At 39.3% G+C, this 16,791-nt stretch overlaps 1 protein-coding gene across 2 annotated transcripts; it reads right to left on the bottom strand.

Annotated features, from left to right (window-relative positions):
- Positions 1-82: 82 nt before the first annotated feature.
- Positions 83-16,791, bottom strand: LOC100567736 (C-signal). Of its 2 annotated transcripts, XM_003225335.3 has the most exons (7): positions 16,731-16,791; positions 15,877-16,054; positions 8,224-8,275; positions 6,876-7,057; positions 4,679-4,828; positions 2,726-2,836; positions 83-294 (listed from the first exon to the last, which is right to left on the bottom strand). In XM_003225335.3, the coding sequence occupies exons 2-7, from the start codon at positions 16,021-16,023 to the stop codon at positions 175-177; spliced, it is 762 nt and encodes a 253-aa protein (XP_003225383.1). In that variant the 5' UTR covers positions 16,024-16,054; positions 16,731-16,791; the 3' UTR covers positions 83-174. The 2 variants fall into 2 exon arrangements, with proteins under 2 accessions (XP_003225383.1, XP_062817740.1); XM_062961670.1 differs by lacking the exon at positions 16,731-16,791 and having other exon boundaries at positions 15,877-16,083.

A 16,791-nucleotide genomic window follows, 5' to 3' on the forward strand; every position in this document is an offset into this window, starting at 1 on the left:
GATATAGCTATGTCCCTGTCCCCTTCCCGAAAATAAAAATATTGAACATAACTCAGTTTACAATGAAAAATACTTAACAGGATGCCAGCCTATGTTTTTATTTTAATTGAAGACAATGACATCTGCCTTGCCGAGGGTGAGCAGCTCCTCCTGAAGGTTGCTGGGAACAGAACTTCACCAAGGAAGGACCTTCCCCTCCCAGTTCACAAAGGTGCCGTTGTCTTTCTCTGAAAGATGGGCAAGGGTCTTCAGGATCTCTCTCACACTGAACTCTACTGTCAGCGGAGGCTGTCCCTGGAAAGAGAGAATTCACAAATGACCCTGGGCTTTGCACACTGGAAAAAGCAAAAGAGCAACCAAAGCACAATCAAAGCACCCTTAACAAATGACCGTCCAGCCTCTGCTTCTAAATGTCCAAAGAAGTTTATTCACTACAGAAGTTGAGGGCTGGTGCTGTTCAAGTATAAGTACTGTTATAATTTTTATAATTTGCACAATTTCTTGACTGAGTTGCAGTAAAAGTTTCGGATTCAGAAAAAAATCTGTTGACAAAGATGTTTGTGATGAACCCCATGGAATAGTTATGGTGGAAACTACATACCCTGTTTCCCCTAAAATAAGATATCCCCAGAAAATAAGACCTAGTAGAGGTCTTGCTGAATTGCTAAATATAAGGCCTCCCCCGAAAGTAAGACCTAGCAAAGTTTTTGTTTGGAAACATGCCTGCCAAACAGAACACCAGAGCATGCAGGATCGGTCAATGTACGTACCATAGAGTGTTGTACATGGAAATATTGGTAGTAAAAAGAAATTCTAGATAGGATGCACAGTTTGTCTGATTATGCTGGTTTGTGATGACAACTACTGTACAGTATATAATAAATGTTCATTGTTTTGTTCAATAATAAATGTGAATTCTTCTTCATGGAAAAATAAGACATCCCCTGAAAATAAGACCTAGAGCATCTTTGGGAGCAAAAATTAATATAAGACACTGTCTTATTTTTGGGGAAACACGGTAGCTATTGAGCCGCCCCGAGTGCCCCTGGGGGAGATGGGAGCGGGATATAAAAATAAAGTGTTATTATTATTATTATTATTATTATTATTATTATTATGACACAGAAACAAGATAGATATGCTGGATTTCGTATCACAAAATCACAAATCGAACACTTCCCAAGTGTCTAGGACTGTGTGATGTATTTTTGGATGATGCATGCAGATCCCAGTAGGGTGGCCTTTTGCAGTTGGCAGATCAAATTTTGTCAATGTCTATTGTTTCCAAATGCCAGCTGAGATCTTTTGGCATGGCACCCAATGTACCCATCACCACCGGGACCACCTGCACTGGTTTCTGCCAGAGTCTTTGAAGTTCAATCTTGAGGTCCTGATAGCGGCTGAGTTTTTCCTGTTGTTTTTAGTCAATGCAACTGTCACCTGGGATGGCGACATCAATGATCCAAACCTTTTTCTTTTCCACAACTGTGATGTCTGGTGTGTAGTGTTCCAGAACTTTGTCAGTCTGGATTCAGAAGTCCCACAGTATCTTTGCGTGCTCATTTTCCAATACTTTTGCAGGTTTGTGATCCCACCAGTTCTTTACTATTTATTATTATTATTATTATTACTATTATTATTATTATTATTTTATTATGACACAGCAAACAAAATAGATATGCTGGATTTCGTATCACAAAATCACAAGTCAAACACTTCCCAAGTGAAATAATAATAATAATAATAATAATAATAATAATAATAATAATAATAAATTATTATTATTATTATTATTATTATTATTATTATTATATCAACTGTAGTAAATAAGAAGTATACAAGAAAACATTCCAAATTTTGTTTATAAGGTGTATACACACACACACACACACACACACACAGTGTTCCCTCACTTATTGCTGGGATTAGGTTCCAGGACCACCCGCAATAAATGAAAATCCGTGAAGTAGGGACACTATATTTATTTTAATATTTATGCATTATTTTAGTAGTTATACACTATTTTAAGTCTTATCAACCAATTGTGTATTGATAAATCGCCTCCTCCTCCTCCCGTTGCCACTTGGGCACATTTTCTCTCCCTTTGGCTTCTCCTTCCTCCCCTCCTTGGGCTTTAAATTGTAATTTTTTATGATTTATAATTGTATTTTAGAGTTTATTGAAAAACCGCGAAACAGTGAATCCACGAAAAGTGAACTGCGAAGTAGTGAGGGTACACTGTATGTATGTGTGTGTGTGTGTGTATATATATATATATATAATGTTTTAAATAGTATATTATATAATATATAATGAATGAGGGGTTGGTTTAATCTCCAATTTGCTAGTAAACGGAATTAGTGTCGCGAAAGATGCATGTCAAAAAAAGTGTCACCAACATGAAAAGTTTGGAAAGATCTGCTCCAAACATTTCACCACGCTTCATAACTTTCATTCACCATGAACGGCAAACATCTGATCTGATATATAGGTGGACAAAGTGTTGATAGCAAGCAAAATGCAACTGATTAAACTCCCCACGCCAAATGCTGGTCCTACCAACACCACTGTTTATTTCTCAAAAGGTCCTCTCAACTATCTCCCCCCACCATCCCATGGAGCTATGCGGTGCAATTCTGCCAGTATTTCCCAGTTTTTTGAGTTCTGTTTCACTCCCCCCCCCCCCTTAAAAACTAGAAGTGATTTTCACCATGAAATGACTTACCACTGACTTTCCCATGTCTGTCTCCACCCATCCAGGATGCAATGCAATGCACAGGATGTCCTCTTTGCCAAATTCCAGGGACTGGCACTTGGTAAGCATGTTTAGAGCAGCCTAGAAAGGAGAAATGCCAGAGCAACATATATTTAGTTCCATAAACTAGCAATAGAATGATATTTCATGTTTGCACTATGGACAGAACGTCAACTCAAATCTAAACAATATTGTTTAAATCAAGAGCTGTTGATATAACACTTTAATTACTTTCTTCTCGAGCTTTAGAACTTTATCCCAAATTGTGTCATTTCTCTCAAATCCTGTTTGATTATCTATTTTAAAACATTCTTTGATCTGCCAGTAATGGGAAACAGAAGAGGTCTTTGTAAAAGATATGACTATATGGGCGAGGGAATTTGGGCATACTATAAACTTTGAAGAATGGGAAAGATGTTGGCAAAAGAGATTAAAATACACATACTCAACAGCTATAAAGGAGAGCTGGTATAAAATTTTCTTTAGGTGGTATCTTACACCGGCAAAATTGGCAAAATTTAACAAGGGAAAGAAGGGGGAAGAATATTGGAAATGTAGAAAAGAAAAGGGGGATCTCTTTCACATGTGGTGGGGGTGCAAGAAGATCAAAAGGTTTTGGAGAATAATAAAGAAGGAGATGGAGACCATACTACAAACAAAATTCATATTAAAACCGGAATACTTTTTATTAGGGTTAACAGACTTTTACATGGACTTGAATACTGAAAAACTGTTTATATATATGATACTAGCTTTGCCCGGCCACACATTGCTGTGGCTTATGCTTTCAGAGTGTTGCTCTTTATTTACTGTCCTGATTTTAGAGATTATATTGTTCTGTATTATTATATCACAGTAATTATTACATATTATATTTATAATCTTATATTACATATTATTACATATTATATTTATAATCTTCTTAGAACTGGATTATATGAGGTCCCTTCTTCACAGCTGTATAAAATGCACAATGAAGTGGATTATATGGCAGTGTGGAGTCAAGATAATCCAGTTCAAAGCAGAAATACAAGATTATAAATGGGTTATATAGCTGTGTAGAAGGGCCTTGAGTCTGCACTGCCATATAATCCAGTTAAAATCAGATAATTTGTATTTTATAGGCAGTGTGGAAGAGGCCTAAGGCCAAACTGTGCCTGTGCCCTGGGCTGAGTGGGTTGCTAGGAGACCAAGTGGGCGGAGCTTAGCCTTCTAACTGGCAGCAATTGGATAAAAACTATTATTCCTCTCCCTCTAATTAGGAATTTATTTTCCTTTTCTTTTTGTTGTATCAACCTAGAGCCGTGGATGATGGGTTGTGTTGTCAAATTTCGAGGTTGGGGGGCCTGTAGTTTTGTTGTCTTGTCCGCTGCCCTGATGCCATCATTCTTTTATATATAAAAAAGTGCAGCCAGAACTGTGATTGCGAAACTTTGGAAAACATCGGAAATACCGTCGCTAGAGCAATGGACATTGAAATTGATGGACATACAAAATATGGACATATTAACGCAGATAATTTCACAAAAATATCAAACAAGAACAAAAACGGACTGGAGCAACTTAAGCAAATACTTGAAGGAAAAAAGGAGCTTGGAAATATAGGGAGAACTGTTGTTTATGTATAGACACTCTTGGGTTTTAAGGAAACTGGGTCGGGAAAATCGGGAAAAGTAAGAGATAAATCGCAGAGCAGGGGAGCTGGAAGGTAACGTAAAGAAGAGGGAGGGTGGTGGGGATTTGGTTCTTTCTCTTTTTCTTTTTTTTCTCTTTTCTTTTTCTTTTTTTAAAGTCTTTTTTTGACTTCTCAAATTTATGCTTCCCTCCTCTTTCATTGTACCACAAAAATCATAAATAAAATGTTTTTTTAAAAATAAACAATATTGTTTAATACAACCCATGTTTTCACACTTTCTGCCATACCTTACTGCAAAGATAAGAGACAAGAATTGGTATAGTGACCGAAGTGATGGATCCGCCTTCACTGGACATGTTGACAATGGCTGCTTTGCTGCAGCTCATGCCTTTGTGGGCGCTTTCCTGAGATGCCTTCTTCAGCAAGGGCAGGAATGCCTGGAGAAACAGAAGAAAGAACCAAAGACTACTGACCACTCCATGGGAAGTACATCGCAAGTGCAAAAGCTGCAGTAGGAGCTATCTGTAATGTCTCAGGGACCCTTGAGTCATGACCCCGCAGCCATTATGGATCAGACTGAAGAGGATATGGGGTTTGTGCCAACCCAGCAAGATTCTGCTCCCTTCCAGATGTTCCCTGTTGACAGTTTTAGCCCAAAGTTAATTACAAAAGCCCTTGAAACAGAGCCTGGTTCCCCGGAGAGTGCTCCTTTTGATAGGAGATTGTTTCTGAAAACATTCCGCTCTGAGAAGGAGAATAGGAGGAAAAGCGAGAGATTAGCGGAGAGAGAGGACGCTAATTAAACCAATTCCCTTGAGAGTTTCCAGGGAGGTTTGCATCTGGCAAGTTGTTGTCTTCAGTCCATTTCCCTTGGGAAAAAGTGTTCAGGCACCTGGTTTGAGGGGTGATTCGAAGTCCCATAAAAGTTCTATGCGCAGGCTGGCCATCGCGGTGTCAACGTGTCAGTTGGGAAACCAACATCGTCTCTAGTTCCTGTGGCGCGCTACTCTCGAGTAGACCGGGCGTTGCGTCTCGTCGCCCTGCCAAGTCTGGACTGCGATTCAGTTCCACCACGACCAACTTTGCCTTGCCTTGTTATCCTAGCCTTGGACATTGAACCTGGGACTCTTGAAAGACCTTGCTTAATTCTCCACTCAAACTGCTTGGAAGTTTGAGTGTGTTTCGGTTATTGGATTTAAAACTTTGAACTCTAATACTGGACATCTAACTTCATATTACTGGACTATAATTGACCTTTCCTAAAAGGACTATTACTGGACTAAATACTCTGCTTATTTTTGTTTGAATCTTTTATTTCTTTAATAAAGATATTAGATTGTTTATTGGCCTCCGTGTCTGGTTCCCAGTGCTCTCGCAGCTTAGAGGCATCACACTATCAATTGGGGCTGGTTATAGGGAACATATAACCCCCCCACCTCACCCCGATTGAAACAAACTAACTGGCTACAGGTCTGTTCAAAGTGCTGCTTATTATCCCTATAAAGCTTAGATGTGAAGGCTTTCTCTTTCATAAGCATACTTGGCAAAGACCCAGGAGAGAGCCTTGTCAGTGGCTCTTCATGGATTGTACGAGAGTGGGTCAAAAAGTTTTGCCTCCTGTGTCATTAAAACATTAGGAACGAACCTATAAGAGTAGACGTTGATACAGATCATAGCCTGAACTATCCTCTACACAAAACTACCATTCAACATAGTCACCATCAATTTATACATACTGTATATACTCGAGTATAAGCCTAGTTTTTCAGCCTTTTTTAAAGACTGAAAAAGCCCCCCTCAGCTTATACTCGGGTGAGGGTCCTGGTTGGCTTATATTTGGGTCAGCTTATACTCGAGAATATATGGTACATTTATTATTTTTCTCTATTATTGTTGCTACTATTACATTTATTTTACTCTATTTTTATTATTCTTAATAATAATATATTTATTAATTCACTCTGGTTTTATTATTATTATTGCATTTATTATTATTATTGCATTTATAAACGGGACCCGGGCTGTGGCGCAGGCTGGAGAGCAAGCCAGCTGCAACCAGCTGCAATGAATCACTCTGACCAGGAGGTCATGAGTTCGAGGCCCGGCTCGGAGCCTATGTTTGTCTTGTCTTTGTTCTATGTTAAAAGGCATTGAATGTTTGCCTATATGTGTAATGTGATCCACCCTGAGTCCCCTTCGGGGTGAGAAGGGCGGAATATAAATACTGTAAATAAATAAATAAATAAATAAATAAATAAATAAATAAATAAATAAAGGAGAAAAGTGGAGGTTATTTTTTCTCTTCACCAAAAAGTAAAAAAGTAATGGGAGTTCCCATTTCTTTTTTGCTGAGATTTTATCTGATTATTCACATGCTATATCCAATCTCTTTCATTTTTGCGTTGAGCATCTACCCTGTAAACAGTGAAAATTTAGAAAATGAGAAAATAATTTTATGAAGAAAGGATGGTAAGAGCATCTTACCTGGCTCACTATCATGGGTCCAATCACATTCGTCTCGTAGATTTCAGACATGGACTGGGGTGTTTCCTGGGTAAGTACCTTTAAAATGCCAGCATTGTTTACCAACAGATTCAGTCCAGATCCTTTCAGCAGCTCAGTTACCTTGGCTACAGCAGCTTCAATGCTGGATGGATCCGTGGTATCTACCACCAAAAAATATTTTAAAGCTTTCTAAGTAAGCAAATATCAAATCTATTACAAAGCCCAACCAGTAAGACATGATTTCCCCCCTCATATGTTTGCAAGTCTTTGCAAATCCTATAAACATATAGATATCTAGAGATTTTAATGTACCTGTATATCTGTATCTGTGTGTATACATTATTTTGCATATGAATTTTTGCCTCATATGTTTGCGAGTCTTTGCAAATCCTATACAGATATAATTATCTATATAGAGAGAGATGTGTAGATAGATATATATGAATATAGATATATAGGGTTTGCAAATATTGTAGGGGAAATGCACACCCACACACATAGAGATTTCTAGATAGATATAAACATAAATATATCGGGCTTGCAAATATTGCTGGAGGGAAATGCACATATATAGAGAGAGGATTTGCAAATGTTTTAGGGGGAAATGCAAATGTGAAATTAGTATATATAATTATAGATCTATATCTAGCTCTGCATTGTTTATATAGGCACTGAATATTTGCCTGTTACTATGTTGGAAGCTGACCTGAGTCCCCATGGGGAGATAGGGCAGGGTACAAGGTTATTATTATTATTATTATTATTATTATTATTATTATTATTATTATTATTTTATTGTTAATACCATATTGTTTTTGTTGGCTCTACCTTTCCACTTACAGAGCTAGTTTACTGTTTTTCTTTGAAATACGGTAAATATTGAAAAACCTTTAACCTACTGATGGCTCAATATAATTTCATTGGGATCTATTTTCATTTTGAAATTTACCAGTAACTGCTGCATTTTCCACCCTCGGCTTATACTCGAGTCAATACGTTTCCCCAGTTTTTTGTGGTAAAATGAGGTGCCTCGGCTTATATTAGGGTCGCTTATACTCGAGTATATACAGTAATTTGCAACAATCCAAGGAGAAATGTAGAAAGAGGGAAAAGGAAAAAGAAATGGGACATTTTAAAAGCAGTTTAAAACAAAACTGTCCCTGTCAAATTGATACAATTGTAAAGTATAGTGTTGACTCACCATTTTCAATGAGTCAATTCTGTTAATAAATTGGATTTATAAATTGGTCTTATTTCTCCAAAAACTTAGAGGAATACTTCTTGTCATCAGAAGGAACGGGGAGGGGGGGGACACAAATACACATACCTAGTTGGATGATCTTTACCTCCTGGTGCTTGGCAGCCAAATTCTTCAACTCCTGAAACATACCAAAGCCAGCGGTTTGTCATATATTCTAGACTCCAGTTCCTGGTATAAATCGAAGAGCGATTGAAAGGGAACATTCGAGAATGATTAAAAGGGAACATCGAGTTTAAGGTGTGTCAACCTTCCATTTTCAGCACAGACTGTATCAACTAAATTATATATATATACATCTATATATATAAAAGGGTAATGAAATTTCGGCCTAGGACAAAACAACAAAACTGCACACCCCAGAAACACTAAATTTGGCAGCACAACCCCTCATCCATGCCTCTGCGTTCATACAACAACAAAAAAAGAAAAATAAAGTCCTAATTAGAGGGAGAGGAATAATTGTTTTTATTCCAATTGCTGCCAGTTAAAAGGCCAAGCTCTGTCCACTTGGTCTCCTAGCAACCCACTCAGCCCAGGGGACAGGCAGAGTTAGGCCTCACTTAGGCCTCTTCCTCACTGCCTATAAAATACAGATTATCAGATTTGAACTGGATTATATGGCAGTGTAGACTCAAGGCCCTTCCACACAGCTATATAACCCATTTATAATCTTATATTATCTGCTTTGAACTGGATTATCTTGACTCCACGCCGCCATATAATCCACTTCAGTGTGCAGTCGGACACAACTGGACTTAATGTCAGGGGAAAACCTTTACCCTTTACCTTAACTGCCACCAATTCCTCAATACTTTATTTCCCATACCACCATACTTCGCCACAGCAACGCGTGGCCGGGCACAGCTAGTATATATATATGTATATATATATATATATATATATATATATATATATATATATATATATATATATGGATGGTCATACAAGCAGGTCATTCCAGAGAGCATTACCATAACTAGTTATTCATTGAAATCAAAAGTGGAAGGGAAACCTAACACAATAGATCGATCCCAAATCCCCTGACAAAAGAGTTTGGCTCCAAGCCTTCTATATATATAAAAGGGTAATGAAATTTCGGCCTAGGACAAAACAACAAAACTACACATCCCAGAAACACTAAACTTGGCAGCACAACCCCTCATCCGTGCCTCTACGTTCATACATCAAAAAGAAAAGAAAAATAAAGTCCTAATTAAAGGGAGAGGAATAATTGTTTTTATCCAATTGCTGCCAGTTAGAAGGCTAAGCTCCGCCCACTTGGTCTCATAGCAACCCACTCAGCCCAGGGGACAGGCAGAGTTAGGCCTCACTTAGGCCTCTTCCACACTGCCTATAAAATACAAATTATCTGATTTTAACTGGATTATATGGCAGTGTAGACTCAAGGCCCTTCCACACAGCTATAGAACCCATTTATAATGGACTTAATGTCAGGGGAAAACCTTTACCCTTTACCTTAACTACCACCAATTCCTCAATACTTTATTTTACATACCACCATACTTCGTCACAGCAACGCGTGGCCGGGCACAGCTAGTAGAACCATATATATCTCTGGTTTTCCCTTTAAACATCATTCATGGTTTATGGTGTACACATGATTATAAACTAGTTAGGGCTCAGGTATACTGTCTATGCTTTAGGTTAAAAGAGACTAAGATATTCTGAAATTAATATGTGCAGGTACAATCCAGCACATGTAGAGAAATTTTAAAATGTAATATTATATCTGTGTTATGGAGCTGCCGGTGGCCTAGTGAACTAAAGCCTCGTGACTTGCTGATCTGAAGGCTGCCAGGTTCGAATCCCACCTGGGGAGAGCACGGATGAGCTCCCTCTATCAGCTCCAGCTCCATGCGGAGACATGAGAGAAGCCTCCCACAAGGATGGTAAAAAAACATCAAAAAAACATCCGGGCGTCCCCTGGGCAACGTCCTTGCAGATGGCCAATTCTCTCACTCCAGAAGCAACTCAAGTTGCTCCTGACTAATAAATAAATAAATAAATAAATAAATAAATAAAATATCAGTGTTAGTGAAAATCTTTCAATATCTAACTTGGAGGTGAGCTCACTCAAAGGGACAATACTAACAGGAAAGGATTAATCCTGTCAACAAAGGATCTCCCATTTCCTAAGGGGATCTGGAAGCTGAGAATAGTCACAAACTGCACTGTGATGAAATCTGTATGCCTTCCACTTAACTGCTTATGTTTGCATCATCTCCTCATTGTCTCTGAGGCTTGCTCTTTTGTGTACATCAGACCCAACCTATAATCATGTCTTAGGCCAGGGGTCCCCAAACTTTTAAAACTGGGGGCCAGTTCATGATCCCTCAGACCATTGGAGGGCCGGACTATAGTTGGCCATGTGGTCACCGAGCAATAATAATAATAATAATAATAATAATAATAATAATAATAATAATAATAATAATAATAATCCAGCATATCTATCTTGTTTGCTGTGTCAGACTGTGTCATTGTGTCAATAATAATAATAATAATAATAATAATAATAATAATAACTATTATTATTATTATATTAATAACAAACCTGCAAAAGTATTGGAAAATGAGCACGCAAAGATACTGTGGGACTTCCGAATCCAGACTGACAAAGTTCTGGAACACAACACACCAGACATCACAGTTGTGGAAAAGAAAAAGGTTTGGATCATTGATGTTGCCATCCCAGGTGACAGTCGCATTGACGAAAAACAACAGGAAAAACTCAGCCGCTATCAGGACCTCAAGATTGAACTTCAAAGACTCTGGCAGAAACTAGTGCAGGTGGTCCCGGTGGTGATCGGCACACTGGGTGCCGTGCCAAAAAATCTCAGCCGGCATTTGGAAACAATAGACATTGACAAAATTATGATCTGCCAACTGCAAAAGGCCACCCTGCTGGGATCTGCACACATCATCCGAAAATATATCACACAGTCCTAGACACTTGGGAAGTGTTCGACTTGTGATTTTGTGATATGAAATCCAGCATGTCTATCTTGTTTGCTGTGTCATAATAAAATGATAATAATAATAATAATAATAATAATAATAATAATAATAATAATAATAATAATGAGGGTTGGAAGAGAACCCTTGGGTCATTTAGCCCAACCCTTCAGCCTTTGTGTCATGGGGGCTGGATAAATGGCTTCGATGGGCCGCATGTGGCCCCCGGGCCGTAGTTCGGGGACCCCTGTCTTAGACTGTTTGTATATTGCCTGAAACAATTTGCCAAGTCCAGCCTTTTCCTCCTGGGAAGACCCTCAAAACCACTTCAGCTTCAAATGGACAAATAACAGCTCTTCATACAGCCCGGAAAACATACAACAACCCAACAGATTTTCACTTTTCATGCCATGAGGGAGACTCTGTCCACCTCTAACATCACAGGGATTCCACAACAACAAGAACCCAGATCCAAGCTTGGCCACTTTTCAGCCAACCAATGCTGGGATTTTGAATGGCTGTTAAAGGTGATAAAATGCCTTGCACTGCATTACATGTTTATGCCCTAATCCTTTTGAGTGAAGACTCTGTATCAGACATTCTTTCAGGCCTGAAACTAACAAACCTCAGTTCCTGTTGCTTTCAAACCCAGTTTGCATGTTGATCTGGTTTGCAAGTAGCAGGCATGCCGAGCAGCTTATCCTCATCCCGCCCCTTTGGCGGACAGCTGAATTTTGGCTTCAAATACAGTAGAGTCTCACTTATCCAACACTCGCTTATCCAACGTTCTGGATTATCCAACACATTTTTGTAGTTAATGTTTTCAATACATCGTGATATTTTGGTGCTAAATTCGTAAATACAGTAATTACTACATAGCATTACTGTGTATTGAACTACTTTTTCTGTCAAATTTGTTGTTAAACATGATGTTTTGGTGCTTAATTTGTAAAATCATAACCTAATTTGATGTGTAATAGGCTTTTCCTGAATCCCTCCTTATTATCCAACGTATTCGCTTATCCAACGTTCTGCCGGCCCGTTTATGTTGGATAAGTGAGACTCTACTGTATTGCAACTTGAACATTACTTTAGCAAACATCCTTGCTCCGTGGAGTCCTAAATAAGTATTTGATAATATTTAAGTAAATGTATGTGTGACTGGCTGGGTGGGTGGCAGGAATATGTACTGCCCCTTTTCCACAAAGTGCAAACTAGATGAAAACCAGATTCCTATTTCTTACAATACATTCTGAGACTCTGTTAATGCAGATTAGGTTATTATTTGGCAAGGAACAAAGGTTTATTGTTTGATTATCAAAATACACGTTAATAAAATTTCGCAATCCACAGCATTCTGATTTTTTTAAAGTACATTCTCCTTGCCACTGATAAGGAAATTGCTTTATTTCATCCAAGGACACAATCGGTAGTTAACTGGGTTTTTTGTTTTGTTTTTTGCACTCAGTTAACCGGTGATCTTGCAAACTGACTCAGGCTGGTACAAAGTTTGATTGTGCAGTTTCCAGAGGCTGAAGGGCAAATGTCTTTATTTGGTTTGGCTTTTGTTCCATGTGTGGTAATGCCTTTGTTTTAATCAGAAGATCATCTAAGGCCCATTCTACACTGCCAAATATTATCAAACCAACATTATATGAATCTACACTGCTATATATCAACATGCACTGTGAGAAAAAGCATCTTCTTTACCCAAGACCCATCTACACTGCCCTATAATGAGGTTTAACTGCATTGAACAGGATAGGAGTCTCCAGTCATACAATCCAGTTCAATGCAGGCCACATGTACACTGCCATATAATCCAGTTTCTGATTCTAGATTATCAGCTTTGAACTGTAAAATATGGCAGCATAGGCTGGATCTACACTGCCGTATAATCCAGATTCAAATCAAATAATCCAGATTGTCTGCTTTGAACTGGATTACATGAATCTACACTGCTATATAATCCAGTTCAAAGAAGATAATCTGGATTTTATATGCCGGGGTGTAGATGGGACCGTTGACTCAGATAAGGTAAAGGTAAAGGTTTTCCCGTGACATTAAGTCCAGTCGCGACCGACTCTGGGGGTTGGTGCTCATCTCTGTTTCTAAGACGAAGAACCAGTATTGTCCGTAGACACTTCCAAGGTCATGTGGCCGGCATGACTGCATGGAGCGCCGTTACCTTCCCGCCGGAGCAGTACCTATTGATCTACTCACATTTGCATGTTTTCGAACTGCTAGGTTGGCAGGAGCTGGGGCTAACAGCGGGCGCTCATTCCGTTCCGGGATTTGAACCTGGGACCTTTTGGTCTGCAAGTTGAGCAGCTCAGCGCTTTAACACACTGCGCCAACACCAGGGGCCCTCTGATCAAATGCCAAGCCTACATACCTCCCAGATTTAATTCAGTTCCTATTTATCTACTCATATTTCTTTTCTGGAGCCCCCAGATGGCGTAGTGGACTAAGTGACTTGAAGATTGGGTTGCTGACCTGAAAAGCTGCCAGGTTCGAATCCCACCTGGGGAGAGTGTGGATGAGCTCCCTCTATCAGCTCCAGCTCCATGCGGGGACATGAGAGAAGCCTCCCACAAGGATGGTAAAAACATCAAAACATCCGGGCGTCCCCTGGGCAACGTCCTTGCAGACGACCAATTCTCTCACTCCAGAAGCAACTCCGGTTGCTCCTGACACGAAAAAAAAATTGTTTTCTAATTGCTAGGTAGGCAGAAGCTGGGCTAAAGCTGGGCTCACTCTGACCTGGGCTTAAAACTCTCAACCTTCTGGCTGGCAAGATTTATGCAGCTTGGTGATTAACCTGCTGTGCTAAAGCCCGGCCCGGCCTGACCTGTATTCTTCCTTCAACAATTCCTCTGTCGTATGTCAACGATGTTTACTCACTTTATTATAGTTTAAGTCTAAAGCAGTTCAGCGCTTTAGCATACTGTGCCACCAAGGGCCATATATATATATATATATATATATATGTATGTGTGTGTAAAAATCTGTACTCTATTTCTAAGCCAAAGAACTGGCATTGTCTGTAGACACCCCTGTTACCTTCCTGTCGGAGCGGTACCTATTGATCTACTCACATTTGCATGTTTTCAAACTGCTAGTTTGGCAGAATATGGGGCTAACAGCGGGACTCACTCTGCTCCCTTCAGTTCAAATCAGATAATCTGGATTCAGAAACTGGATTATATAGCAGTGTTGATGGGACATCAGCCCTCTATTTCCCATCACTCGACTTCAGTCGATGACCATCCAAAATTAGGAAGAAAATCTTGCTTCCCTTCAATTGAATGTCTAGGGCAGGGGTCCCCAAACTTTTTAAACAAGGGGCCTGTTCACGGTCCCTCAAACCGTTGGAGGGCCGGACTATAGTTGAAAAAAAAAACTATAAACCAATTCCTATGCACACTGCACATCTCTTATTTTGAAGTTAAAAAAACCAAACGGGAACAAATACAGCCTCAATGTTAATAATAATAATCATAAGAAAAATAGGGTTGGAAGAGACCTCTTGAGCCATTTAATCCAACCCCCTTCTACCTTTGTGCATCAAAATCACAAGCACCCCTGACAGATGGCCACCCAGCCTCAATGTTGTTAATAATAATAATAATAATAATAATAATAATAATAATAATAATAATACAGTAGAGTCACTTATCCAACGTAAATGGGCCGGCAGAATGTTGGATAAGCGAATATGTTGGATAATAAGGAGAGATTAAGGAAAAGCCTATTAAACATCAAATTAGGTTATGATTTTACAAATTATGCACCAAAACATCATGTTATACAACAAATTTGACAGAAAAAGTAGTTCAGTACGGAGTAATGCTATGTAGTAATTACTGTATTTACGAATTTAGCACCAAAATATCACAATGTATTGAAAACATTGACTACAAAAATGTGTTGGATAATCCAGAATGTTGGATAAGCGAGTGTTGGATAAGTGAGACTCTACTGTAATAATAATAATAATAATAATAATAATAATAATAATACATCACACAGCCCTAAAGGCTTGGGAACTTGTGATTTTGTGATACGAAATCCAGTATATGTATCTCGTTTGCTGTGTTATACTATGTCTGTGTCAATAATAATAATAATAATAATAATAATAATAATCCCCTTGGGCCATATAGTCCAGACCCTTTATTTATTTATTTATTTGCAGCATTTATATTCCAACCTTCTCACCCCGAAGAGGACTCAGGGCGGATCACATTACACATACAGGCAAACATTCAATGCCTTTTAACATAGAACAAAGACAAGACAAACATGGCTCCGAGCGGGCCTCGAACTCATGACTTCCTGGTCAGAGTGATTCATTGCAGTGATTCATTGCAGCTGCTCTCCAGCCTGCGCCACAGCCCTTCTGCCTTTGTGCACCAAAAGCACTAGCAAAGCACCCCCTTGATAATTAATTATTAATTAAATAAAAATACCATTATAAACAAGCAAAGCTCTGGAAGGTGCGCACTGGGCGATGGAGGAGGTGGGGGCCGGATAAATGGCTTCTATGGGCCGCATGTGACCCCCGGGCCTTAGTTTCGGGACCCCTGGTCTACAGGTTGATTGATTTCAGGGAGCAAAAAGGATTGGGCTGGTTCTGCCCCAAAGAAGCAAAGAGTTCCACTGATTTGGGCACCATCCCCTGGCCATGAACAAGTCTGTCCCGCATCCAGCCACCCTTCCCAAAACCACCATGAGGCTTACCTGGGAACGTGGTCCTTGTGGGTCCCGGCAGGTGGCAAAGATCCATTCTGGGCCGTTGCTTCTCTCTGCCAGCTGCCTGACCAGCTCAAAGCCAATCCCCCGATTGGACCCAGTCACCAGGATACTGCGAGCATTCAGCACGTCCATCTCCCTTGCCAGGTTGTGTCCATCTATTAAACTTTGTGCGAGTTACAGTTCAAGCTACAGTTAGTCACCTCCTGTAAGGGTTACATAAGCTTCTTCGCTCATTCTGTCTTATCTCACATTTCACGTTTTGAAACATTGCCATGTCCACAGCAAAGAGCTGCATCCAGGAATAGGATTAAAAGGAAACAGTTCATACCGTGTTTCCCCGAAAATAAGACAGTGTCTTATATTAATTTTTTCTCCCAAAGATGCTCTAGGTCTTATTTTCAGGGGATGTCTTATTTTTCCACGAAGAATTCACATTTATTGTTGAACAAAAAACGAACACTTATTATATACTGTACAGTAGTTGTCATTGCAAACCAGCATAACCAGCCAAACTGTGAATCCTACCAAGAATTTCTTGTTACTACTATTATTTCCATGTACAACACTCTATGGTACATACATTTACCGATCCTGCATGCTCTGGTGTTCTGTTTGGCGGGCATAATTCCAAACAAAAGCTTTGCTAGGTCTTACTTTCAGTGGAGGTCTTATATTTAGCAATTCAGCAAAACCTCTACTAGGTCTTATTTTCTAAGGATGTCTTATTTTAGGGGAAACAGGGTAGATGGCATCTAAAGCCTGTCAAACTGTCACACAGTAACAGAAATGTATCCCTTACTTGCTGGAAAAGCTTGCAAAGCTTAAAAGAATATCCTTACACATTCTCAATGCTGGTTCCGACCTATAAAGCCCTGTTCCTGTGTTTACACTCTCCAGCAA

This window comes from Anolis carolinensis, unplaced genomic scaffold (genome assembly GCF_035594765.1).
Source record: "Anolis carolinensis isolate JA03-04 unplaced genomic scaffold, rAnoCar3.1.pri scaffold_9, whole genome shotgun sequence".
NCBI classification, from domain to species: domain Eukaryota; kingdom Metazoa; phylum Chordata; class Lepidosauria; order Squamata; family Dactyloidae; genus Anolis; species Anolis carolinensis.

What these genes read in the sequence shown, in the direction of transcription:
- LOC100567736 (XM_003225335.3), bottom strand. Translation starts at nt 16,023, where the DNA reads ATGGACGTGCTGAATGCTCGCAGTATCCTGGTGACTGGGTCCAATCGG. An exon ending in GGTAAAGATCATCCAACTAG is followed by an intron (nt 7,058 to 8,223) that starts GTATGTGTATTT and finishes TTTTGGTGGTAG; the next exon opens with ATACCACGGATCCATCCAGC. An exon ending in GACCCATGATAGTGAGCCAG is followed by an intron (nt 4,829 to 6,875) that starts GTAAGATGCTCT and finishes CTGTTTCTCCAG; the next exon opens with GCATTCCTGCCCTTGCTGAA.